This window comes from Centrocercus urophasianus, unplaced genomic scaffold, assembly GCF_019232065.1.
Source record: "Centrocercus urophasianus isolate 14NV4802_14NV808 unplaced genomic scaffold, USGS_Curo_1.0 seq_11, whole genome shotgun sequence".
Classification (NCBI taxonomy): domain Eukaryota; kingdom Metazoa; phylum Chordata; class Aves; order Galliformes; family Phasianidae; genus Centrocercus; species Centrocercus urophasianus.
In genome coordinates this window covers 22,517,037-22,533,168 of record NW_024884253.1, presented here as the reverse complement: position 1 = coordinate 22,533,168, position 16,132 = coordinate 22,517,037, and the positions used below count along the sequence as shown (strand labels likewise).

Genomic DNA, 16,132 nt, shown 5'->3' with positions numbered 1-16,132 from the left:
TGATACGCCACAAATCAGGAAAGCTGGTTCAGTCACACACATACACACACTGGATTTTGTCTATGAGTCATAATTATGGGAAATTAGATCTTCTAGGAACATCATGTTCATAAATTTGACAGTAGGAATAGCATGCTTTTTAATACGGCTGATTCAGAAAGCAAGTTACAAGACAACCTGTGTGATGGTGATAACCACACATCATTCTCAGACCACATCACCCAGGGAGCTACACACAAACATTAACATAGCAACCCTTCCAGTATTTTATGGAGCAGGAAAATTGCTCATGCAAAGCAAAAGGAGAGGTCTGCAGCTTCTGTGACATGTGGTGTGGCATTGGTGAAACAAACAGCATGTCACATCCAAGAAGACAGTTTGTGACGAGCTTTGCTCCCCACTGAAAAGCGGGCCATGTGTCAGAAAATGCTTTGCCATAAAAGCAACATGTCAGTAACCGTTTGGTCATCTGTAGGAGCATTAGCAGACTATCAGGCACATGAATGTCTGCAACAGTCATAATTAGAAAATGAGAAATATTTGCACATACGCATTTCTCTTTCACATCCTTCTTGGAAGATGGTGTGCTCTATATGTCTAGAGGAGCTGTTTTGCACTGCATAAAGTGAATGAGGAGTATGACAGAGAAGGGTATCCTTAGAGACTCACAGCATATATGGTCATAGTCACTGTACGGTTTAAAAACTAACTGTATTGAGCTAAGTTCCCTAAGTGGTGATAATGGGACCGTGTCAATTTAAAATAAATATACTTTCCATTATAGTAGTTGCTAGAGTTTGGTATGCCCTTGTCTCCAGAATCACTATATGGAAACTCAGTGAAGCATTTCCAGAACAAGTCAGTAAATGCCACAGTTGCAACTAAAACTGAAATGGATACCTAAGATTAAGAGAAGCTGGTTTGCTAATAAAACTTCAAAATTATAGCAACTTTTCTGGAAATCAAACTGCCTGACTCCCTTACACATTTGGCAGCAGTGGGTCCATGCTTTTCTTGGTTTCAAAAATAAAAGAAACTAGAGAAAAACTGACCACATTTTTGAAGGATCAAAAGAAATCCTTTACAACCACAAGCTCAGTAATATGCCAAAGCTGAAGCAGAACAGGGTAAAGCCAAAATTTTAAAGCTTCCTGCAGCTGCTTTGACATACCGACTTCTTCAAGTTGCTTGTGGTTATCAAAGGCATCAGAAATGATATCCACACTGCATATTCCAAAAAGTACTTTGCAAGAACTAAAGGATGACATGGAGCCAAGATTTTCCCACTTACAAGAAGTATACGTGAGAGGATTCTTAATACTCACAACTTCATACATTAGTTTCATGATAAAAATGATTTTATAACTGGAAATATACATTTTTTTTTACAATACCCTCCAAACAGGTAGAACAAGTTGATATCACAACCAGCCGGCAGATTATAATTAAAATACAACTTTGACTTTTTATTAATAATAGAGCAATACACTAATTAAATCCAACATCGATTGAACTTTCTATTTACACTAGTTCAGACAGCACAGGAGGCAAAGAACTGTGTTTCAGAGGCATATGCGAATGTTAGAGCTTCTGTCATCCAGGTGCCATTTCTGACAGAACACATGTGTGCTGAACAGTTGGCAAAAGAATGAAAAAGATTACTGTAGATATATGGGCACACAGAATCTGGGATGACATGAAATTAAGTCCATATAGGAGGTGACAGACTGCTTCTAAAAAGATAATTTTTTCCTACAATTTCTTCCATCTTTTGGGAGTGCATTTGTGCATACACGTTTAAAAGGAAGATAAAAAGGGAGAGAAAGAAAGAGGGGGGGGGTTGATATACTTTAAATACAAATCAATAAAGGATTTTTTTTTTTTTTTTTTTTTGGTATGATATTTCCGCTTTCTTTTGGGAAAAGAAAAAGAACCTAATTCAGCTATTAGGAAGCTTTGATTCCTAAATTTGGTCAAGGCAGATTCTTCTCCTGCAGAGTCAGCATCAATACCCAAGATAATAATAGCACCTGTCTTTTGACATCAAAGTTCTCTGCCTGAGAAAATATAATGTAAACAATAAACTTCCCGTATTGTGCTGCAGCTCCTGATTTTGGCATGAACCAAATATGCTTGCAGGGCATGAGTGTTCTTCCTTTCTTCTGGAGATCTGGAATGTAGAAGTAACGTACTGCAAAACTTATGAATTTGGACTGCAAGAAATGGCATTGTTTACTGTCTCCCAGTGAAGGGACTTTGTTCCTATGTAGTCTTGTTCAAGCTGAAGAAATCTTGATGATAGATTAATTGCATCTGCTAGTTTTCATCTGGATCCAGATCAAGGTCAACTTCACTGGAAATGTTAAGATAAAAGAAAGCATAAAAAGCCAACAGAAGTGCCAATATAGCTGCAAGGACAAGGGCAACTTCCTGTAGAAATAAGAGAAAAAAATTAAGACAGAAACTGTTAGAAACAATATCATCATTTAAAATAAACCAAGTTTAACTGTTATTTCCCTTCTATACTGCACAGCAAAATAACATCAGACTTTGTAGAATGATTTCTTCTTGATTACCATTTCAGAGTGTTATAAAATCCATTTTACTTAGTAAACATTTCTGCAAGTTTGATACACCGCCAGAAATATTTGGCCTAAAGATCTTTGGTTTGACCTAGAAATGGGAGATTTATGTCCTTTTATTATTCCACCCCTTCCTTTTTAAAAGAAAACACGGAACTCATGAACCACAGTTTTGAACACAAATTTAAGTTACAAATTTACACTGTGAATTTTGATGTTTTCTAGCAATATGTTACTGCTTTTTGCCAACAAATTTGTAATTTTTTAATGAAGCAAACACAGTATGTTGAAAGTCAATGAAAATTGCTACCTCTACCTCCCAACTTCCTGGCATGCATCACAATATGGATCTACAAAATCCTTCAGAATTGGATGAAACTTTTCTTCCTTCCCCTCTGCAATAAGGCAAAAAGCACAACAATTTGCACTTGCACTTGCCTCTCTTCCCATAAAATATTACAACTCACTGCATCTTCCTTAATTAATATAAAAACGTCTTCCAAAGTATACATGATTTATAGCAGCTTTCAGAATCAGTAAAATGCTTTTGTACTGAAAAACCATACTCATTATGTGAACGCCTATCATCATAATCTAACTTAAGGCTGGACTCAGTAAAAACTTCAACTTTACATCTCAGATAAAACAAATCAGAGTGTGAACATCCTCTTTTTAACACCATTTCCAATGTCAGAGCGTTTCACATTTTTAAGTTTTTATTTTCCAGGAAAGCACCACACACTTCTTATAGTGTTGACTGTCATTCTGTTAGACAATAAAAGCAGAAACATGAATTTGGGAAAAAAAACAAACCCTATGTTCCTTCAGGTGAGTTTGCCCACCTCCACAAACTATCCTTCTTCTTCAAAAAGAAGTAATAATCTTCCCTCAAAATCTCAGCTTCAGGCTAACCTACAGATCGTCTGCATCAGAGCAACACACCAATATATTTAAAAGGAGATGAGTAAAACAGTTCAGTGCATTTATAGCAAGTAACCTGAATGGGTGCAGAAAATGGTGAGTCAACATTACTCTGCGAATGGGACTGAAAGGAGACAGCTGTAGTTCATCTAGACTACCAGACAACCTTTTCAGTTACAAGAAAGCATCTGACTCTGTTGAGTGTAAGATTCCTTGTGTCCCAAACAAGATGCCAAAAAAGTCACACAAATACTCTCTAAAAATGCCTTAAGACTATGAGTGGAGTACGGATGATGGGTCTATACACAGGTCAGGTGTAGAGATCTATTCCACAGGATGGACCCCCTTCAGGATCTACCAGTTTGCGGTTGCTTTGTGACTGACTTTGAAAACATCTACTGCCATGCAGGAGTTAAAAGTGTGTTAGTTTCACTTTTTAAAGTCTAGCCCATTATCTGGCACTCTTCTAGAGAACAGCACTTCATTTGCATTTACATAAATGCATTATATAGTTTATCAGAATGTTGGATCAATAATTCAACATATGCCATCTAATAAACTTTGAAATACTACTGCCTTGGTGTATGCTCTATGGGAGTCTTTGCTCTATAGAAACTTTTGCTTTACATTTTATGTGGATGATTAATTGATGTGCACTTGGAATTTATTTTACATTAAAATTGATCCTGTAAATTGGCTGAGGCTGTTTGCTGAAGATTTCAACATTTTCCTCTTACTTTGCTCACTACCCTTTTCCTCTTATCTTTCCTCACTACCCTCTGAGCCTTCCTTTCCTGTTTTCATATGATTTGATTAAAGAAAATGCATCTAATTCACTAAAATATTAAAGAAAGTGATTTTGCTTTGTTGCAGTTGCAACACGTCAGTATCTCACAAAAGGGCACGGCAGCATCAGACAGGTTTCATTTATTTCCTTGTATCCGCAGCTGTGCTCCCAGACCCATCTGGCCACACAGCTACTAATCTTAAGAGGATGTAATAAACAAGTGACATACAACTGCAAGCTCCATCTGCTCAGCAGAGTGGACAACAAAACCGTGCAGTGCAGGCACCGTTCACACTTGACACAGAGAGCAAATTCATTCCGGTATTAAAAAGTTTTTCCCTCGTTTGGATGCCACACTTGCTGTCCTTTCTGCTTTACAGTAAGTCCTCTGCCCCTCTCCCTTCTGTCCTCTTTCCCCTATGGAATTCTGCGGTAGCAACAGCTAAATTCTGGCAACGTCTGCACTAAAGATTTGTATTCTGGGAAGTGGAACAGGGACAATTTTGATTTTATTCTCAGTATCTGCTTTGATGAGAGCAGCTCTTTAATTCCTCTCTGCCGAAGTTTTGCAGTGAATAATGTGAGAGAACATTACTTTCCTCACACAGGCACTAGGAAGGAGCCTGGATCAGCATTTGCTAACCCTGGGAATGACAGGCCTTATTGAAAGTCCTAGTCTGAGAACTATGCAAGCACCTTAATTCTGAGTTACTGAAGAAGGCCGAGAAACAAAAATCTAAAATAAAGTCCAACAAAGGATGCCTCGCTCTCAGATAGAGATATGCAGTCTCTTAAGAATTGTATCCAGTTTATGAACTTTTAGAAACATAAATTTTGCAATGTAAGTAGCAAATGAGATGCTACACCACTGCACTGTATTTGCAACAACAGTACATATTGTCATTCTAATTTGTTTTATACTTATCAGGCTTTGCTATTTGTATTTTAAGCCATGCATAGAAATGAAATGTTAAAATACTCCCCGCTCAGCATATATAGTTCCCATTCTCTTGCACGTTATGGATCATCCCTATCACCGCTCTGCAAAATCCATTTACTCAGAAGATTTCAACATGAATAATTAACCAATACAGAAAAAAGTCCAATAGAAATAAACTTAAAATGATCACAGGGCTTTTTCTCCCTCTTTTTTTTTTTTTTTTTTTTTTTCTTTCATAAGCATGTTAGGAAATAACATCTCTGATCTCAAACTCCAAAATACGGTCAGACACCTGTAAAAGGAACACAATTTTCTACTATATTTTCTAATACTTCCAATATTTTCTGTAGAACTCTACTGATTTTAGCTTAGGTAACTTTGTCAGAAACTTCTTCCATAAAGGAAACACGTGCCATTATGGGATACCATAGATTTAATTCTCCTATCATTTTTTGTTAGATTTATGTCTCTCATGCAAAAATGTTCATGTAATGTCCTCAGATTTGCTTTGATGGAATAAATTGCAGAATTGGGATCTAAATGAGCTTAAGCAGGGCATGAAAAAAATGAAGGACCAGACAAGAAAAAAAATGTTGGCTATGGCAACGCAAATCTGGACGCTGTGTATGACAGTATCATATACCACAAGTAAAGAGTAGTGACACACTCAGGAAATTTTGGATTTTTTACATCTAAACTTACATTTTATTGTCCTCCAAAGAGAAATGTACCTTTTTTAACTGACACCATCTTAAAACTAGGTGAAAGATTACCACAGATTTCTGTCTCTGAAATGTTTAACTATCCCAAGTAATTTCTGAAAAGGGATAAGAGGAAAAGCATTCGGATCAAGGATACTTATATAGAACAAAAACAATGGTACATGGACTTGAAAATAAATCTTGTTATTCCACATATTATTTCTAAGTGGAAGGATTTATTTGGGCATTCACTGTAACCATTTTTTACAAGGTTAGAAATAATAACTAACAATGATTGTTGACGTCGATGACATGGCAGCTTCAGAATCATAGAATAGCCTGAGTTGAAAAGAACCAGAATGATCATCTAATTTCAACCTCCCTGTTACATGCATGGTTGCCAACCACCAGACCAGGCTGCCCAGAAAACCCAGGACCTACATCCTTAATGCAGGAGATTCTACATCTAATACAAGGTAGCAAAAATTAACTTCTATCAGTAATTTTGATAATTAAAATTTTCAGATGGCACAAAGACCATTATGGCTTCAAATAATGAAGACAAAGTACTATTACAAAGTCACCTAAAACATCTGGCTATGTGATCACAAAGCAGCAGGATTCATTTTAACATAGCTAAACACAAGGCAATATATAAAGTTATCGAAGATGTAGGCAGTACATACAGTGTGAAGGATTCTGCCTTGAAACCCTCTGACTCTAAAATAGTCTCATAATTTAAGGGGCAACCACTCCTTCAGTGTGATTCTCTAGATGTGGAAAGAGATTTCCAGTAGGGAGATGACTGGTATTTATTTTATTATAGAGAAGAATGAGAGGTAGCCTGGTTACAACATATAACTATATATTCCATATACCTGTATTTAAGTAAGATGCTTCACAGTGTGAGGTCTTACTACCTTGTTTATAGGAACCTCTCAAGGTCCAGCTGAGGTTAGATAAGCTCTCAAGCTAAGTCTTGAAATAAGATGCCGTTTGCTAAGAACAGGAATGACTGAACTTTTGAGTTGCCTCTTTGGAAGAATATTGGACTTCCATGGCTGTACATCCTTTATAATGTTTCTCAACAAAATAAAATAGCATGAAGTATATATTCTTTAGCTATTGGGAAGAATACTTCAACTAGGACGAATGCTAAAGGAAATCCCTGCTGCTAGTCTTGGGAGCTGATTGCTTTCCTCCTTCAGGGTCATGGGATGACTGGGATTGCTGACATGGTCAGTGCTGTATTTGCAGCTTCTGGAGCACTACGCTGTTCAAAATGATGATAGTTCATACTTTTGTGCTTCAGACTTTTCTATAGAGGATCAAACAGTTTCCTTCTCTTCCAAGAAATTTAGACCTGATGGAGAGGATCCAGAGGAGGGCCATGAAGATGATCAGGGGGCTGGAGCAGCACTTCAGTATTAAAAAGGGGATCATAAAAATGAGGGAAATCAACTTTCTACAAGGGTAAACTGATATAGGACAAGGGGGAATGGTTTTAAGCTCAAGGAGGGAAGGTTTAGATTGCATGTCAGGAGGAAGTTCTTCACAGAAAGAGTGGTGAGGTGCTGGAACAGGCTGCCCAGACAGGCTGTGGATGAAATGAATGGGGCCCTGGGCAGCCTGGTCTAGTACCGGATTAGAAGTTGGTGGTCCTGCGTGGCAGGGGGACTGGAAATTGACCCTTGGGGTCCCTTCCAATCCAAGCCATTCTGTGATTCTGTGATTTTCCTTTTAATTGTACCGATTTCATTCCTGAGATATCTCAGGAATGAAGTTTTGCTGGTTTTCCTTTCAGTTATCCTTCGAAGTGTTAGAGATTGATCATAACTGACGCCAAAGCCTGAGAAAGATAGACCACTGCTCCGAGACAGTACAGAAAATCCTCCTAGGCTTCTGCCTGGTGCATCTTGTTCAAAGTTGAAAACCACCATGATTATTGTGCTTAAGTGTACAGGTCAGGCCAGGGTCAGATGGGAGCAGTATGATTTTACTTTTCACTTTGTGCATTTTTCCTCTCTGTCCCTTCCATTTCAAGGTCAGGGATCAAAGTATGACTGCTGGGATCACTGGGAATATCACGCTTTGTTCACTGGTGGCACATTAAGCTGCCCTGCTCTTTATGTGAAGCACATAAACCAGTTTGGAGACGCAGTATTTTGGCCATAGCAAAGTGCTTGGATTTCCTTGAAGGTATCTGGATGAAATTTTATGAACTGTAGTACATAGAAGCCAGATCAAATGATCTAATAGTCCCTCGTGCCCTTAATTTCTGCAAAGCTATGAAACTGTATTCCCAACATACCTTGGCAAATGTAGTCCACTAACTTAGCAGATTATGAACAGCGTGAAATCAGAGAACACCCTTTGCCAAAATATACTAGGAATGTTTTGTTATCTGTTCATACATAACTTATTCCAGATGAGATAAACTCTTAATAGTGAGCTAGCTAGATAAACAATAGATTAAGCAGATATGCAAAAGAATGACAGACAGTAAGCTCACACTTAGCTAGGAAGCATTTTTTCCTTAGCGCAATCAATGTACTGTATTGCTAATAATTCTCTATGGAGTGCTATTCTGCAGTTGATTATGTCTTTGCAAGTGGGTGTAAAAAACTACTGTTCAGATTTGTGTCTGCCTTTCACCAAGAGAGAAAACTTCATCATTTATCCCATGGACCACTGATTCATTCTTGCAGCCTGTGAAAACAATCTTCCCTCAAGAATTCCCATTACTAGTGGCTTCTGCCTACAAAACCCCAGCTATTCAGGGCTGAACTTGCACAATCCTCAAACTATTTTCTTCTCACCACCCTCCTGCTGGCACCTCTTCCTTCACTCATAAAAAGCAGAGTTAGCATTGACAATGTAGAGCCCTTGCTGCTTCGCCTGGCCAGCACGACCAGGTGGGCATCCATCAGCATGAGCTGAAGGACAACAAAACACCCACACAGAGAAGGCCCAGAGGCTTCTTTTTTGTTACTGCTACAAAGAATTTTGCCCTATGCTAACACCAGGAGACATCTAGCATATTGCTTTCCCTCTGAGTTGTTTCTTGAGACAGGGTCCTGCTTTTCCAAGAGACACTATATATTTGGAACCATCTGCAATTAGCGTTGTACATACAAACAGAGCTTGTACAATAGCTCTGTTATAATATCCAATTTTTAAACATATTTAAAGAACAAATATTACACACCAAATGCTAGTGTGGTCACCTTGCTTGAACTAACTTTCGGTTGTTATTAGTGCTTAGCTACTTTTCTGACATTATCAACATGTATAAAATCTCTCATTGGGGAAATTAAAAAGTACTAAATGGCAGTGACTGAAAGAAACTTTGTTACTTTAAACCTTGCATTAAAATGACAAGGCAATCAAAGTTTGACAAGACAAGCTAATTAGTATGCCAGCGATGAAATGTGAAGGATCTCCAGGGGATTGGTTCTCGAAAGTTTTATGTCATTTATAGGGACTTTTTAAAGCAAATGTTGTCAGCTCTTGTGGTGAAATACATAACAGCTGAATTTCATTATCTTGATACGTATTGAGGACTACATCCCTCCTCTGTTTTCCAGTCCTCTTCTCTTTCTCCCTAAATACTTGTGCTTACAACGAGTGGTTGTTCTCCCCATGAGTTAAATCCTGGTAGAAAACAGTGCTAGAGGTATCAATAGTTTAAATGTTGCAAGTGGAATTTTCAAAGATTTGTAAAAATATCCCCCTTTCCTAGAGAGCTTCTACTTCTACATGTCGTATGACAAAGAAATATTTCCTCTACAGTAATTTAAAAAGCCAATTAGGTTTTTCTACGAAAGTGTTAATATATTTTGAAGTGCTGCATACTGCATAGTGTACCAAATACAGATAAACAATAAAAGGTGAATACACAAATGTGTGTTTTTTCAAATGTTTAACAAGAACCGTGGACACTTCTGTTTAAAGTGCTGCCTACTTATTACATTGCTCTGTAATTATATCACTTTTCTTTCCTCAACACAGACTGAAGTTAATCAACTGTCACAGAATCAGAGTCTGCATCACATAAATATACAAAATTCTCACCCTTAGGAAGGTGAACCATGCTAACTTTGCTAACGTGAAGCGACAGCTGTGACAGTATCTTCCCAAATGAGGAGCTCAGGCACACTGAAAGCTTGGAATATTAGGAAACAAACAATTAAAGTAATGTGCATTTATCCTCAAAATAGTTTTACTAATGTATATATCACAATGAGACCTCAAATCTTCTGCTTTTTTTGGTTGTCAGAGGCATAAGAATGGTTTAACACCAAGGAGATTTCAAGAAATTCTCATTTCCAAATTTATCCAGATGACAAAATAGCAGTATTTTGGATTGGTGTGGAGAATGAAAATATCTGCCATAAGATTGCTCTTGGGCAGAGAGAGGAACTCAAGGATGGATGGAGCAAAGCAATCCTTGTCTGAGAGAGGTCAGCTTGGGAGGGTGCTCCCCAGGGACACAGAGGCACATCACCAAGCAGCCTCTCCCAGCTGAAGGAATAAAGCAAGCTGAAGTGTTGTCACTGAGAAACAGAAAGAGGTGTGAGTTTACCTAATTGCTGTGCTGAGCAGCACAGGTTTGGTCAGTAGAAGGGCAGAGTTTTACTCTACAGGGACTCTCATTATCCTGGTGAAAGTACTGTAACACTTAGCAAGTCTAAGGCTGTTTGCATTAAGCAGGCCCAGTGAGAAGGACACTCAGAAAGGCCTTGCCTTCCTTCCCCATAAGCACATCCCTGGTGTCCACCTTCCCTTCCCTTTTGCTTAAGCTCTGTCAGCTTTTCTCAGCAATTAGGAAGCAAGGCAAATGGCTGTGATCTGTTTGAAGATGATCAGTCATATTTTAAGGCCCATGTGTGCAAGAGACTTTACAGTCAGAAGACATCATCTTAAACAATCTTTTTTCTTCCTCTCTTCCATTCTTTCTCCCTTTCTCTCTTTCTTTTCCATCCTTCCTTCCTTTCACAGAGGCAGAATTGCAAACCTAAGACATTTCAATTAGGATTACCCCAAGAACACAACACCCCACATACTAGAGAGCACATTCACATGTTGATGGCAAAAGTCATTCTTAACTGCAACAAAGCTGGCATTCTACTAAAACATGCAGGAACACATTTGTACAGAACAAACAATTCTTGTTCTTATTCACTAATGTTTGAGTTTCACGATACATACGATTACACATATGCTTTTCCATTCTCCTTCAATTTGCTTTCAAGTAAGAATTAGGAACAAAGGAAACAAACATGTTTTGAGGACTAAGGCTCCTATTTTTCTCACTTCTATGACATATGCATAAAACTTGTACATTTCTGAAGAACTAAGCTGTACACTAAAAGTCTCCAAATAGAACATCACTTTTAAAAGGTCAATGCATTGAAAGTAAAATGAAAAGAAAAAGCAAAATTTAATAAGGGAAGGAAAAAAACATCAAACACAAAAGGTTAATAATCTATCCTTTAAACAAAAAAGGCAATCTACTTTTTCTCATTAAAACCTGACACACAGCACTAACTGAGGAGATTATGTTGTGAAAACATTCTGCATCGCACGGTAATGCTTGATCGAGATCAGCAATCAGGAGCAAAAAGAAAGCACTGTTTCATGATTATAATAGCAAATTCTGGAAGACAACCAAATACATCATCTGGCAGCTCAACAGCTGTTACAGCTTGGTAGTAATACCTTGGCATTTGCTATAAGCTATAACTTGAAAAAACTGATTTCTCATCTGCCAGATACAAGAAAATGTCCTCCTTTTAACATTTCTGAAGTTTCTTTCATTAGAATACCCAGCTATCTAATCTTTTTTAATAATTATTTTACACATTTTTTATCCTTGCTGTTAAGTTAATTGGGCATCACTTTGATTTAAAAAAAAAAAAAAAAAAAGTTGGATGGAAAAAAATCAAATGCTACCTAGATAAAATAATGTACGTTCAGCAAATTCAATTTTGATGATACAGGACAGTAGACAGCATAGAGTATTCCTAATTGTCCTCCTTGTTCACATTCACAGTCATGATCAATTGGCCATTATTATACCTCATAACTTCCTGAAAAAAGAGACATTTCCAAAATAAAGCTCAGTATCTCTCCAGGTGTTTTGTTCTTACTTAAGCCTTCTGTTTCCAAGTCAGAGGCAGTACACATGGATGTAGACTAAAATAATGATGCTGTGAATTTACAACACTTATCAAACCTTGTCTTTAAATTACTCCTGGGTATAGGGAAGGAAGAGGAAGAAAGAAGTCATTTACTGTCAATTTTGTAACAATATGAACTAGTCAAAGCATTTGTGTGTAGAGTGGCACCCCAAAAAGATGAATTTTCTAAGCGCACAATATTTTGGCATTAAAGTAAATATGCATCATAACAAGAACTTGGACTACCTTTTAGTGTTTCCACTATTCTAGTTATTTTGGGGTTAAGTAAAAGCAATCCATCATAAATATTTTAGATTCTGGCATTCCACTTAGATTTTGAAGTGTCATAAACAATATCTCTCAGAAATCAATATTCATGCAGCACATCTATGGGGAAAAGAAACAACAAATACACAAAGGTGGAATAAGCTATCAAAGAGAATTCTACCTTCACGCCTAGTGCAGTTTTCTTGGCTTCTGCTTTTAATCTCGTTGCTCTTAACATAGGTCTGGTTTTCTTATAATCTTGCTTTCCTAGAGCAGAAAAACACATTAATTGAAAATGATGCCAAAAAAGATAAAGAATGTCAGCAATTATCTCAGTTTGAAAGTCAGCTCTCACATATGCAAACAAATCTCACAGTTCAGCACTTTAAACAGAAGCCACGTTATAGGACAGGGGCCCAATCAGAAGAACAATGTTCCTAAACTCAGGTGATGATAACAACAAGCAGGAGCTGATAAATCAGTATAGAACCTATTACCTCAGAGAGACATCCAAATACACATACTGACCACCATCCACTAGTACAATGCTTATTAAATTGTTCAGTAAGCATCAGACTGCAAGTAAGTAGATTAAAGGAGGATGACGTTTTACCCCTTGCTTTTCAATCAAAGCAAAATTTTCATTATAATTTTTGTTGGTTAGCCACCTCTAATGCATTTATAAATGTGTAATACGTGACATTATGGAGAACATAAATGTTTCATCATTCTGAACTGGAACGTTATTTGTGAGAGTAGAACTCAGAGACACGCAGGTCAATCCAAGTAGGCATTAATAAAACCATTGTTTCACACCATCTGTTTATAGAAACATGTTACATGGAAACTTCTAGAAGTGTCTTAGATGTGCTTTTAAAAAATTATGAGAACCACCTCTTACAGCCACTACACTGTGCAGCAAAGTGCTTCAGGACTGAGTCCGTATGAAGTGAGTTCAGAGGAGGACATGAGAGTACTTAGAAATGGTATAAATCATTTAGCTCAATTTAATAATAAAGCATAAAATACTCGATACCTCTCAGGGATATTTTTGCTATTTAAAGGACATGTTACCGCTGTACTGCACACTATTAACCATAGCCTCTCTAAGCTGCCAGAAGTCAAGGTACTGATAGAGTGAGAGAAGGAGGAAAAGAAAAAGGGTGAAGAAACAGCTGAGAGGGGTAGAACCCTAGCATAACTCTTTCCTTCTTTTTCCCCCAGTGCATGCCTGAATTTTGTACTTTTTGTCTATTTTCCTAGACCTAACCTACATTGCTTAAAGAAGAAATGCTATAGTATTTTTTTTCACCGCTAGTTTTACATCTAGGTTTCATCATTATCACATTCAAATAATTTAACCTTCTGTCTAGAGCTGTGCCCAGTATTTCTGCGCACGTAACACTCCCATTTAATCAGCTAGATGGGGGTCTTGCATTTATAAACAATAGAGCAAGCTTCAGACTGAGATATTACAGAGCAGTGGTGGAATTCTGCAACATCAGTTGGAAAAGAAAGATCTTCTCCAGTGATACCCTGGATTCACACTTGTATCTTTGCCCACACTTTCTGTTTCATCTCTCTGCTCGTATTCAGTGCAGAGCTCCTCTCTGTGTAGCATATGCTGTTTGCTCTCATGGTCTAATCTGTCCTCAACCCTAGGGATTATACATTGCAAAAGTCTTCGTATTATCCGTTGGTCAGATATTATTCATTGAAGACCTGAAATAACTTAGAAAATACTCACTGACAAAAGGAAAAATAACTGAAATCATTTGAAAAAAGCATACATCCAAAGAGCCTTCTTAGAAAACGGAGTGAAGAAAAAATGACAAAATGACTATTTATGTCTTATGTTCCAATATATTCATCCAGTCAACATATCTCGTTTACAGGAGGGGATGACTGCAGCATTATTCTTCAGAAGTGAATGCTATCTGATAATAGGATGCATCAGAGAGTTGAGTGCTGTAATAGTCCAAACAGTTATGGAGAGATTTGCAGTAACAACCAAAACAGCGAAGTCAAGACACGAAGCCAGACTGAAAGAGAATGTGTTCCCCCCACTAAAGTACTGCAGACGTACTTTTGCAATGAAATAGTTAAAGAGCTGTCAGAATTTCCATTATAAATGGCAGGAGTTTATAACTCATAAAAATTCACTCCAGGGTGAAATTTGGCATTAGATATACCCCAGCCTTGAATTTTTTTTTTTTTTTTTGTTTGTTTGGAGCCAACTTTCAATAAAATGATACAGCTGTTCTTACTTACTCATGAACAAACTATAGAAATTTATCCATTTGAGATGTTTTAAGTACGACAAAAACTTTCACTTAGAAGTATAAAGCTGACAAGGACTAGGTTCAATTTCAGTTCTCATAATTCACATTTGCTGTTCTCCCGTCTGGGGCAAGTAAAGCAGGACAGTCAGAGGTTTCCCTTCCAGTGATGCAATGGCATTAGGTAATAAAAACTAGAAAGGACTGCAAGGCCCGTTAGGGATGAGAAAAAATAGTTAGATGCTGTTCCCCACCTACCTTTCCTCCCATTGCTCATTCTCCCTCTTTTTCACCAAGGACTAACTGTGAAGGTTACTACAGCAGAGGTAAATGCTGCACAGGAGAAAGTCTCCCAGAGAAATTAATCAGGAGTACCAAGCCTATTTCTAGCAAAGAGTAGCTGACTAGTGTGACTTCCCTCAGCTTCAAGCACTCTGGTACTGTCTATTCCAGTTATGGTTAAGACCGGATTGTAATTTAGAGAATACTTCCAGATTTATATTAAATCTGATACGAACAACTACCCCAACCTTTATAATGAATAGGCTATTTAAATAATTACTCCGGAGCTGATGCTTCTCCAAATCAATGTACCTGTCATTAATCCTCCAGTCTTCTTTCAAATGCAAAAGCCAGAGAAAAAAAAATATGGGAGAGAAACAGTCTGAGTCTACCAAGTGCAAAAGTTTAAAAAGGGCATCTGTGGAGTCCTTCCTAATGAAAACCAGATTTAGCAATTGCACTAAAGGACTTTTAAAACATATGAACTTTCTGAGGCCTTGGGAAAAACATCTGCAATACAGGACTATAAAGAACTCCGAAACGCAAAGCCCCAACCATGTGAACACTGATCATTACCACCTGGAACACAAGCAGAAATAACTAGTACTAGCTCCCTATGTTCTCTCTGAGCCTTCAAATTCAACCAGTTGGAGTATGTATATTCACACTTCCAATTTCTTACAATTTTATCTCACTTATCCTGAAAGCTTTGTACGTTTATCCATCAGAGTCCTCAGCTAAAGCTGTTTCTTCATCCTGGGAAGGGATCGTCAAAACCAGTTAAGATGGACTCAGCAAACAAAGCTCCATTTGTCTGCTCTACCTGATGTCTATTTAAGACAGTCACTGAGTTTTCCTGGGGGAACACAGGAAGGCAAGAAAAGAAGCCAAAATCATATCACTGGAAAATTTCCAGACCAAATCCTACTTTGTGTATTACCTAAGCAAAATCCTTTCCTTTTTTTTTTTTTTTTTTTTTTTACTTTTTCTCATTGTCATTACCATCAATTCTTCATTTTGTCTGTCAAACTCAAGTACCAGCTTCCTTTCCCCTTTCTCCTTTCTCCTTTCCCCTTTCTCCTTTCTCTTTTCCCCTTTTCCTTTCCCTTTCCCCTTTTCCTTTCCCTTTCCCCTTTTCCTCTCCTCTCCTCTCCTCTCCTCTCCTCTCCTCTCCTCTCCTCTCCTCTCCTA

The 16,132-nt window shown here is 37.7% G+C and overlaps 1 protein-coding gene across 3 annotated transcripts in view; it reads right to left on the bottom strand.

Moving 5' to 3' along the window:
- Window positions 1-1,439: 1,439 nt before the first annotated feature.
- Window positions 1,440-16,132, bottom strand: part of TRIQK (triple QxxK/R motif containing) — a 60,185-nt gene continuing 45,492 nt past the window's right edge. For all 3 annotated transcript variants that reach the window (XM_042839989.1, XM_042839987.1, XM_042839988.1), the window contains exons 3-4: window positions 12,562-12,647; window positions 1,440-2,430 (exon numbers count right to left, since the gene is read on the bottom strand). In XM_042839989.1, the coding sequence (XP_042695923.1) occupies window positions 2,317-2,430; window positions 12,562-12,647 (200 nt within the window). In that variant the 3' untranslated portion in view covers window positions 1,440-2,316. The remainder of the gene's footprint in view (window positions 2,431-12,561; window positions 12,648-16,132) is intronic.